At 63.8% G+C, this 10,980-nt stretch overlaps 1 protein-coding gene across 2 annotated transcripts; it reads left to right on the plus strand.

Moving 5' to 3' along the window:
- The first annotated feature begins 932 nt into the window (after nucleotides 1–932).
- On the plus strand, nucleotides 933–10,758 carry THBS3 (thrombospondin 3). Of its 2 annotated transcripts, none has more exons than XM_011366420.2 (23): nucleotides 933–1,090; nucleotides 2,130–2,336; nucleotides 2,889–3,145; nucleotides 3,242–3,344; nucleotides 4,120–4,146; nucleotides 4,358–4,440; nucleotides 4,527–4,578; nucleotides 4,704–4,852; nucleotides 5,161–5,301; nucleotides 5,520–5,597; nucleotides 5,998–6,150; nucleotides 6,339–6,449; nucleotides 6,539–6,646; nucleotides 6,940–7,099; nucleotides 7,377–7,495; nucleotides 7,604–7,656; nucleotides 7,913–8,106; nucleotides 8,290–8,468; nucleotides 8,584–8,632; nucleotides 8,804–9,000; nucleotides 9,200–9,372; nucleotides 10,226–10,365; nucleotides 10,447–10,758. In XM_011366420.2, exons 1-23 carry the CDS (start codon nucleotides 1,012–1,014, stop codon nucleotides 10,503–10,505), a joined length of 2,871 nt encoding a protein of 956 aa, XP_011364722.1. In that variant the 5' UTR covers nucleotides 933–1,011; the 3' UTR covers nucleotides 10,506–10,758. The 2 variants fall into 2 exon arrangements, with proteins under 2 accessions (XP_011364722.1, XP_011364723.1); XM_011366421.2 differs by lacking the exon at nucleotides 933–1,090 and adding an exon at nucleotides 1,139–1,382.
- Nucleotides 10,759–10,980: the final 222 nt, after the last annotated feature.

A 10,980-nucleotide genomic window follows, 5' to 3' on the forward strand; every position in this document is an offset into this window, starting at 1 on the left:
CGAGAAGCGGCAGGCTGGGAGCAGGGGGTCTCGTGCGCCCGGGCCGGCTCTGGGGGCTCTCGCAGACCTGCACGTGGCCGGGACTGCGCTCCGGCCCCTCAGGGCTCGGCCCCGAGCGGGGGCTGCGGGGGGGGGTCCCCCGAGGCGCATGTTTTCCACAGCGCGTTATGTTTGGAGCCGGCCCGCGCCGCTTGTCGCCATGGAAACAAAACAGGGGCGGTGGCGGCGGCCGGAGCGAGGCCGGGCTCGGGCCTGGGTGGGGGGAGGGGAGGAGGGGCTCGCAGGCTGTCGCCTTGGTAACGGGGACCGAGGCGCCCCTCCGCTTCACCCGGTTCACGGCCTGTCAGCCAGTACCCGCGGGGTTCACAGCCTGGCCCCCTTTCCTGGTCTCCTTCTGTCCCTGGTGTCCCTTTGCTCTTTCCTGTTTCCTTCACTCCGACCTCACTGACGACCAGGTTCAGACAGTTCCCGTTGGACGCTTCCAGGTTTTCCCAGGAGGGAGGGAAAACGGAGGCACAGGCGCGCGCCAGGGGACCCCCCCGCCCTCATAAAGAGCCCTTGCCCCGCCCGAGCGGCATGCTCCGCGCCCCGTGGGCACTGGAGCCAGCGAGGTTCCGCCACTCCCCTGGCATCCTCTCACGCCAGCTGTGGAATAATGCCCACTGTCGGGCACTGCCTTCCCCAGCTGTGACCCAGAAAACAGTAGCACTTGGTCGTGGCCCTCAACGACGAGGTGCCGGGAGAGGGGGGGCAGCAAGGCGAGAGGACCACTGGGGAGAGGCTGGAGGCAGGGAGGCCTCCAGGGCCCCTTCCCGCTGCCCCTGGTTCCCTGAGCTGGGGATGCCTCCAGGGTGATTGGCAGCTCTTTGTTTCAGCCCCCCCTCACCCGCCGGCTGGCCCCCCCTCCAACTCCCCCTTCCAGTCCCTCCGCCCCCCGCTCCTGCTCCCTCCGCCTAGCCTTTTCCCCTCCCAGCCGCCTGCCTGCCAGGGGTAGTGAGCCGGCTGAGCGGCATGGAGACACAGGGACTTCGGGGGGCCCTCGCTCTTCTCCTCCTTTGCACTTTCTCATCTGCCAGTCAGAACCTGCAGGGTAAGCCGGTCTCCGTCCTCGGCCTCCTCCCCGTTTGCCCCCAGCCTAGTAGCAGGGAACATGTGGGCCAGGGTAGAAGGCAGAGTCGTGAAATTGAGCGGGAGGGAAGCAGAGTCGGTGAATCATGGCCCGTGGGGAGGAGTGAACAGCAGAGGGGGGTAGGTGAGTGGGGACTGGCCGGGGCCAGCATGAGGCCAGGGCGCAGGGCTCAGGAGGTGGATGCTAGGGCTGCCGGGCCGAGTGGTGCCCGAGCATCCCGCAGTGCCCCAGGGTCGGAGGGAGCAGCGCGAAGGTGGGTGCACCGTGTGGGTCCCTGGGCTGCTTGGTCCCCTGGCTGCTGCTGGCTGTCCGAGGACAGAGTGGGGGTGGGGACGGAGAGGTCCGGGCTCTCCCGGAGGTCTGCTGCTGGGATGGGCCTGTGGGTGTGGGAGAGGTAGCTGGAGCAGATGACACAGGCAGATTCTTCACTGGCTGGGAGGGAAACCACAGATTGGCCAGGACACAGAAGGCAGAGGAGCTGGGTCCCACATGCCCCAGGGAGAGGGCCCGACAGTGGGAGGGTGGGAGCCCTCAGTGGGCAGCTGTTCCCACCCGGAGCGAGTGTGCCGAGCGCCCAGGGTGGGAGGAGGGGCGTGGAGGGTGTGGAATGAGCCGGAGCCGGCTGTGGAGGCAGAAGCTGCCTGCCGTTCGGGCTCTGCCGGCACCAGGTGCTACTCCTGCCTGCGGCCCGCACAGTGACTCCCTTGCGCCACCTGGTGGGGACATCTGAAGTTTGTAGGGCACTGTTTCTGTTATTTCCAAGTGAGCCTCAGGCCTGTGGGTTCCTAGAGGGTGGCAGACCACAGTCTGGAGGGAGAGGAAGGCACGGTGCCTGTCCTCTGATGGCAACAAGGGTTGAATTCAAGGAGGTGACTAACGTCGTCTGGTAGTGGGGTGATGGGGAGGGATGAAGGGCGCCACACCCTTGAGGGCTCAGGGGAGAGGGCAGTCCCTAGCATTTGACCCCTTTCTCTGACCTCGATAATCCCTGCCTGGCTAGTGATTGACCTGCTGACCTTGGGCGAGTCTCGGCAGATGGTCGCCGTGGCGGAGAAGATCCGGACAGCCCTGCTCACCGCCGGGGACATCTACCTCCTGTCCACCTTCCGCCTGCCCCCCAAGCAGGGCGGTGTCCTTTTTGGCCTCTACTCTCGCCAGGACAACACACGGTGGCTGGAGGCCTCTGTCGTGGGCAAGATCAACAAAGGTGACTGGCGGGCATCTCCTGTTCGGCAGCGGTGACCCTTCTGGGCACTCTTCTGCATGCCCACTCCCCACCCCTTGTCATTGTCCCTGGGCTTCACTGGGGACCGTGGCCCCGTCAGGCTGTGCCCAGGCAACGGGGCATTTGGCATGGGGTGTTTAGGAGGCGCCTTGGAAGGCTGGGTGCCCAAAGAGCGGGGCGAGGCCGGGCATTTGTAGGGCTGGGGTGTTGTACTTGGGGGCGCCTGGGGGGAGGGGGAGGCATGGAGCATGCAGGGCGACAGAGAGGGCCCTCATCCCTGAGACAGCTCAGTGGCTACACAACCGGCTGCCGCTGGGTATGGGACAGAGTGAGCTGATGTCACTGAGAAAGTCCTAGTCTTTAAACCAATGTGAAAAACACGTGCTGTGTACCTACTCCGTACACAGCGTTGAGAGAGACGCAGCTGAGTAGAGGGTAATAGCCCGGGAGATGTGTTGTCCAGAAGAGCTGACCCAAGGCTCAGTGGGAGACGGGGCGGGGGCGGGGCCCGCACTGACCTCCCCTCCCGGGCAGTGCTGGTGCGGTACCAGCGGGAGGACGGCAGAGTCCATGCGGTGAACCTGCAGCAAGCAGGCCTGGCCGACGGGCGCACGCACACGGCTCTCCTGCGGCTCCGAGGCCCGGCCCGCCCCAGCCCCGCCCTGCAGCTCTATGTGGACTGCAAACTGGGCGACCAGCATGCTGGCCTCCCGGCGCTGGCCCCCATTCCTCCAGCGGAGGTCGATGGGCTGGAGATTAGGACCGGACAGAAGGCTTATTTGAGGATGCAGGTGAGCGGGAAGGGAGGACCCTGGAGGATCTGGGGATGAGTCTGCACCAGTGGGAGCAGAGGGTCAGCCCTCCTGTCCTGCTCTGCTCCTACCCAGGGCTTCGTGGAGTCCATGAAGATGATTCTGGGCGGGTCAATGGCCCGAGTCGGAGCCCTGAGTGAGTGTCCGTTCCAGGGGGACGAGTCCATCCACAGCGCAGGTGACACAGAGACTTCCGTTAGCCAACGTCCCCGCCCGCAGAAAACATCCTGGGGTCTTTGGTGCCTCACCCTCTTGACCTCTCCACACTCCTTCCTTTGGTTCACCTCTTCCTGGGGCTGCGACCCTGCCGCCCCAGATCTTCACCTCGGACACCACGGTCTCCGAAATAATGCCGCCGACCCCGGGAGCCGTTCGGGTCATCCCATCTACCTGGGTGGCCAGGATAGCGCTGTCCCAGGGAAGCGGGGAGCTCTGGGGACCTCCAAGCAGGGCAAGGAGCTTGGCTGCTTGGTCTTGATTTTGATGGAGATGAGGGTCCTGGGTCTTTTTTAGCTCCCACTGGCGGCTGTCACCTACCAGCAGTTTCTCTGAGAATTGTCCATCTGCTCCGTCCCTCTGACAGGGACACACAGAGGCTCTAAATACCTAAATAAAAGGCCCACGGCTCCCAGATGTTTCAAAGAATGGGCTCTTGGGGTAGAAGCTTGGGAGGAAAGAAATGGGAGGTATTGGGACCCTGGCCCTGCTTTGGGGCCCCTTACTTGGGTCCCTTCTGTCACTACCATGCCTTGGAACTAGAGGGATTTGGGCTTTGACTGCGAGGCAACTCCCTCCCTCTGTGCTGCTTGCCTGTCACCTCTGTCCTACCAGCCAACAAGCCGTCTTTGTCCTGAGACTCCAGCCCTTTGTCCCTGTCCCTTTCCCTTCCCAGCGCCGGCCGGGCCCCTCTTCACACCCTTGCCCCTCTGACTGTGTTTTCTCTTCCTCCTCAGTGACCAGTGCACTCCACTCCATCCTAGGTGAGGAGGGCCGAGGAGGCGGAAGGGGCCCGAGGTGGGGAGGAGGTCCCCGGCTTCGGCAGCCGCCTGCCACCAAGTCCTCTGTGCCAGGAACGGGGCGGAGTTAAATGTGGTGGCGGGTGGGCAGCACTGGCAGCAGCTGGCTTGGTACCCAGCGAGGGACCGGGGCTGCTGTCCCAGCTCTGAGCCGCCATGCCCTGGGCCCTGACAGGCGAGCAGACCAAGGCGCTGGTCACCCAGCTCACCCTCTTCAACCAGATTCTGGTGGAGCTGCGGGACGACATCCGAGACCAGGTCGGAGTGGGCCAGCGAAGGGCGGCACCGCCGGGGGTGGGCGGCAGAGGCCGAGAGCTGACTCCCCCCACCCTTCTGCCCACCAGGTGAAGGAAATGTCCCTGATCCGAAACACCATCATGGAGTGTCAGGTGTGCGGTGAGTGGGGCTGTGGGCGGAGCTCCAGGGGGCATCGCTGTGCTTCCGGCCGGTGGCTTTGGCCTCTACTTCCGGCGATCTGAGGGGTGACTTCTCGGCGGCTCCGGCTGCGCCCTCCCCACCAGGCTTCCACGAGCAGCGTTCCCACTGCAGCCCCAACCCTTGCTTCCGAGGCGTGGACTGCATGGAAGTGTACGAGCACCCCGGCTACCGCTGTGGCCCCTGCCCCCCCGGCCTGCAGGGCAACGGCACGCATTGCAGGGACATCAACGAGGTGGGGGCACCAGAGTCCGGGAGGGCACAGGACGCTGGGGGAGGGGGTTTGGAGAGGCCCCGGGAGGTGGGGTGAGCGTTGGTCAGGAGCAGAGAGACCGGGGTTAGGACAGATGGAGGCCGGAAAAGCCCGTGAGGAGGGAGGGCGTCACACCCCTGGGGCAAAGGCTGAAGGGCCGCCTGGGGAAGGTGCTGGGGGAGTGGCTGTCCGGGACGGAGGGAGGCCGGGCTGCGGTGTTGGGCGGCGAGAGCAGGAGCCGTGTCCCAGGTCACAGGCAGGGGCCTGACCTCTCGTCATCCGGTCCGCAGTGTGCTCACGCTGACCCTTGCTTCCCTGGCTCCAGCTGCATCAACACCATGCCTGGCTTCCACTGCGAGGCCTGTCCCCGAGGCTACAAGGGCACACGGGTGTCCGGTGTGGGCATCGACTACGCCCGGGCCAGCAAACAGGTCAAGTTTGGTAGAATGTGTAGACAAGAGAGCCTGGCCTGGCGGGGCCCGGGGCTTCTGGGATGGCCATGGGGCCCTCGTGATAAACGGGATGACTTATTCGCTGGCTTTGCGCTGGCATGGGGTCTGGGCTTCGCGTCGATGTCCGCAGGTGAGCCCGCCCTCTCCTGCGTCTGAGGACCTGCCCGGGTCTGGCTCTACCCACATCTGCTCCTCAGGTCTGCAGCGACGTTGACGAATGCAGCGACGGCAACAATGGCGGCTGTGACCCCAACTCCATCTGCACCAATACGATGGTGAGCCGAGCACCCCGAGTGCATCCGGGGTGGTGGCGTGTGCACCCCTCCTCAAACTCCCCACTCCCTCTTTTCCTCCCCCAGGGCGCCACGCAAAGTAGGTGTCCCACGTGGACCTGGTCTGGGATCTGGTTCTGCCCTTTGCTAGCTGTGACCTTTACCAAGTTGTTCAGCGTTTCTGAGCCTCCGTGTCCTCGCTTGAAAAGTGGGGTTATTACTCGCTTTGAAAGGCTGTCAGGAGAACCTGACGGAGATAACTGACAGATAACAGATAATTGACACGTTCCTGGCACAGGGTCGAGTGCCCACCCCGCAGCCCTCGGCTGGGACGATGCTGGCCCTGGGAGCCTGGCGGGCTGACCCTGCCTGCCTCCTGCGAACGCTGCTTCCCTGTGCTTAGGGCTCTTTCAGGTGTGGTCCCTGTCGCCTGGGCTTCCTGGGCAACCAGAGCCAGGGCTGCGTCCCAGCCCGGACCTGCCACAGCCCAGCCCACAGCCCCTGCCACGTCCACGCGCACTGCCTCTTTGAACGCAACGGGGCAGTGTCCTGCTTGGTGAGCTGTGCCTGGGGCTCGGGAGGAAGAGGAAGGGTCTGGGGGAGGGAGAGGGCTGGCTGGGGCCTCAAGGGAGAGGGAGGCAGGCCTGGGCCTGGGAGGTGGTTGGTGAGCGTGGAGCCGGAGCGGGGAGGGGAAGGGCGGGGTAGCCGGCCCAGATGCTGACGCGCAGCCTCCGTGTTGCCCAGTGCAACGTGGGCTGGGCCGGGAACGGGAACGTGTGTGGGCCTGACACGGACATCGACGGCTACCCGGACCAGGCGCTGCCTTGCATGGACAACCACAAGCACTGCAAGCAGGTGCCGTGGCAGGCGGGCACGGGGCAGGGCGGGTGCCCAGGCCGCGGCTGGCTGCGACTCACCTGTCTGCCTCCTCCCCTGACCCTTAGGACAACTGCCTTTTGACACCCAACTCTGGGCAGGAAGATGCTGATAACGATGGCGTGGGGGACCAGTGTGATGACGATGCTGATGGGGACGGGATCAAGAACGTTGAGGTGGCCCAGGCGTCCTGCCCCTCCCAGCTCCCATGCTGTTCCTCACTTGTCGCCTTGTCCCATGAACCCCCAGGTCCCCGGCAGCTCTCCAGGAAGGGCCCCAGTATCCCACACGTGGGGGGTATAAGGCCGGTGGCCAGGACAAGGTGGACCACCTGGACGTTGGGTGGGCGGGACTGTGCCAAGCAGGCAGACCGTCACCGGTTAGCGACTGCAGACAAAGCTACAGGGACTAGGGGGTGCTAGGTACCCAGTGGTTCAAGGGAGACTTGACTCTTTCCCCTCCACACCAGGACAATTGCCGGCTGTTCCCCAACAAGGACCAGCAAAACTCAGACACAGATTCATTTGGTGATGCCTGTGACAACTGCCCCAACGTTCCCAACAACGATCAGAAGGACACCGATGGCAATGGGGAAGGGGATGCCTGTGACAACGACGTGGATGGGGATGGTGCAGGCCTGGGCCGAGGGGGGGCGGGGCTGGGAGGCTGAGAAGCCTGAGGACTGGGGAGGCGTGCTCAGGGAGGTCAGCGTGGGCGAGACCACCTGCGCCAGGTGTCAGTGGCCACGTGAGGTAGGCCACAGGGTCAGGCACGGAACGGGCAGGAGTGTGACACAAGGGACAGGCGGTTCCTGAACAGCTGTTCTCCAGACGAGAGACAAAGCTTGGGGCTTTTACTAACCTAGGAGAGAGGGTGACAACCCTTGGCTGTTCCCACGTCTTCTAGGCATCCCCAACGGACTGGACAATTGCCTTAAAGTCCCCAACCCCCTACAGACAGACCGGGATGAGGATGGGGTGGGAGATGCCTGTGACAGCTGCCCTGAAATGAGCAACCCTACCCAGGTACAGGGGACTGCAGGGGCGGGCTGGGGGCCAGGTGGATGATGGGAGGTGGTCGGGTCCCCCTCTTCAGCTATAAAGAGATGGTGAGCACGGGCGCCCGTCTCTCAGACAGACGCAGACAGCGACCTGGTGGGAGACGTGTGTGACACTGACGAAGACAGGTAGGGCCTTGGCCGAGGGGCGGGCGGGCTTGCGGGCATTCTCCACACCCCTCTGGTGTGCTCAGTTCCCCCTGGGGTCGGCCTTGATGCTCCGCGCTGAGCAGGTCTCCCGTGTGCTTGCTGCTGAGCCTTCCTCCCACGTGGCTGGCCGCCAGGGGTCTGGCTGAATGGCGGGCATACCTGACTCCTCAGCAGGGGGCAAGGGAAGGACGTGGTACCTTTAGGGCCTTTATTTGGTGCCTGTTCTTCTGGGCAGCGATGGGGATGGACATCAGGACACCAAGGACAACTGTCCACAGCTACCCAACAGCTCCCAGTTGGACTCAGACAATGACGGACTTGGAGATGAGTGTGATGGGGACGATGACAATGACGGTGTCCCGGATTACGTGCCTCCTGGTCCTGATAACTGCCGCCTGGTACCCAACCCCAATCAGAAGGACTCAGATGGTGAGGCCGAGGCCCCAGAGGGTTGGACCCGTGCAGGCTTTGCTCAGGGGGAGGTGGCAGGCCTTGCTGGGCAGCGAGGCGGACGGGGTGGGGAGTGGGTCAGGAGTGCAGGGCCCGAGAGGGGGTGCTGTCAGCTAGTGGTGGTGGCCGGGGCCTTCCTGAGCGCCTCGCCTCTCCGGCCAGGCAACGGCGTTGGTGATGTGTGTGAGGACGACTTTGACAATGACGCTGTGGCCGACCCCCTGGACGTGTGCCCTGAAAGTGCAGAGGTGACCCTCACGGATTTTCGGGCCTATCAGACGGTTGTCCTGGATCCCGAGGGGGATGCTCAGATCGACCCAAACTGGGTCGTGCTCAACCAGGTACTAGGGCAGTGGGCTGGGGGGGGACTGTCAGCGGGGACCCCGGGCTGGGCCAGGCCAAGCCGAGGAGGGCGGCATGCCCAGCTCACGGCTCCCCTTCACTGCCCGCCACCAGGGCATGGAAATCGTTCAGACCATGAACAGCGACCCCGGTCTGGCAGTTGGTATGTAAGGGACACCCAGTCCAATTTCGGGCATTTCCAAACAGAGGAATCTGACGGGGGCATACGGTGGGGGGCGAGCTGGCCACACGCGCAGCAGGCATCCCTTCCGCCCCCGCTGCACGATGGGCCACCCGTAGCTCCGCTGCCCCTGCCCTTGATCCCATCCCCCAGGATACACAGCCTTCAACGGGGTGGACTTCGAGGGCACCTTCCACGTGAACACGGTGACTGATGACGACTACGCGGGCTTCCTCTTCAGCTACCAGGACAGTGGCCGCTTCTATGTGGTCATGTGGAAGCAGACGGAGCAGACCTACTGGCAGGCCACGCCCTTCCGGGCGGTTGCCCAGCCCGGACTGCAGCTCAAGGTCCCGCTGCCGCCCAGATTCCCCGGTCCAGGGCCCTTTCCCAAACCTCCCCGCCCGAGCAGGAGCCTGCCTACTCAGAGGCGGGCTTCCTAGGGCCCCAGAACATTCTCTTGGCCACCCTGACTTCTTTTTTCACCTGTACTCACCAACCTTATTCGGGTCCTGTGGTTGACCCTCCGGCTTTGCCAATGTCCCCCAGGCAGTGACATCGGTGTCAGGCCCAGGTGAGCACCTCCGGAATGCCCTGTGGCATACTGGCCACACCCCTGACCAGGTCCGGCTGCTGTGGACCGACCCACGGAACGCGGGCTGGCGCGACAAGACCTCCTACCGCTGGCAGCTGCTGCACCGGCCTCAAGTCGGCTACATCCGGTGAGGGGGCGCCGAGCCCTCCCGGGGGACCCCAGGCCGGCCTTTCCTCCACCTTTAGCTGGGACTCACTGGTGATGCCCATACTCAGTGCATGGACGGGGACCACTGGCCTCCATCTCCCCCATCACCGCAGGCGTGCCACCTCGGCCCGTTCCTCCCAGCATTGCGGCCTGGGCTCTGTTGGGCACGTCCTCCCTTTCCTGTGCCCCACTCAGCTCTCTGAAGACGAGGTGCCTCTGGGAGCCTCTAGAGCCCAGACCGGTCTGTAGAGAGGCATGTGACATCCAGCCCCTTCACCACTACAGCTCAGAACCTGCCTCAAGGCATCTGACCTGGAAGGGACTGTCATTTGCAGAGACACAGAGCAGGCCCCAGACCCACAGCTCTGGGGGCAGAGCCGAGGCCTCTCAGTTCGGCTCTGGCCACCGCTCCGCATCGCCTAGCTGGTGGGATGACAGGGAAGGGAGGGGAAGTGGCCAAGAGCCCAGAGTCCAGGCACTTGGGTTGGTTCCCCTTTAAGGTGCCTAGGGCTGCGGGGCGCCAGGGCAAGGGAAAAGGGGGGTAGACTAGAGCCTGGGAAGCGGGTGACTTCACCCCCCAGCTCATTGTGCTCATCGTCATGGCAACCCAATCCTCGCTTGGAATGTGGCTGGTGCTTTGAGATGCAAAGGGGGCTGGACAAAGAGCCAGGGGCCCCAGGCCTGAGAAAAGCACCCCTTTCCCTCCCCTTTCCCTCCTCCCTTGTCTCCCAGGCCTGGTGAGCTGAGGGGGGTTGGGGCTGAGCAGGGCCCTGGCATGGTGGCACAGTGTTCACTGGCACCCTAGCACCAATAGAAACCTTTATCCTGGACAGAGTGAAGCTCTACGAGGGTCCCCAGCTAGTGGCAGATTCTGGGGTGATCATCGATACATCCATGCGAGGGGGGCGTCTTGGTGTGTTTTGCTTCTCCCAAGAAAACATCATTTGGTCCAACCTCCAGTACCGATGCAACGGTGAGCCCCTGCACACGGGTCAGCCAGGTGCCCAGGCCCTCGGGCCGTCAGTCCCTGACCCAGCGGCTTCTCCTTCCTCAGACACTGTGCCCGAGGACTTTGAGCCATTCCGGAGGCAGCTGCTCCAGGGAAGGGTGTGAAGAGATGGCTGCCGGATCCGGAACCCTGATTTTAGACCGTTTGGCCTTGGGGGCCATCCTGGAGGCCCCAGGGCCTAATCTACAGCCCCTCGGCCAAACACAGACCCGCCTCTGGCACCTGCCGGGGGTCCGGCCCCAGAGGGGTGGTGACCCCACTGTTGAAGAGACGGGAAGTTTTCAAGGAGTATTTCTCAGGCGTTAACCCCAGGAGAGATTAACAGCACGTTGCCATAAAGTTCCAGTTGTTTTCTAAGCCAGTGCAATTGCTTCTTTTAGGGGTTTTCCAGGACAGTGTGGGCGCAGGAAGGAACCCGAGGAGGGTAAGGGAGAAGGGCTGGCAGCATGGAAGTTAGAGCTCTAGAGGAAGTTTGGCTGAGTTTGGGGCACAGTGAGGAAGCTGCTGCATGGGGGTCAGGCGAAGGCTGGGGGGGGATTAGGTGAAGGATGAGGTGCTGGTCGGGGGATGGCTAAAGTC

The sequence above is a fragment of the Pteropus vampyrus genome, unplaced genomic scaffold (assembly GCF_000151845.1).
Source record: "Pteropus vampyrus isolate Shadow unplaced genomic scaffold, Pvam_2.0 Scaffold124, whole genome shotgun sequence".
NCBI classification, from domain to species: Eukaryota; Metazoa; Chordata; class Mammalia; order Chiroptera; family Pteropodidae; genus Pteropus; species Pteropus vampyrus.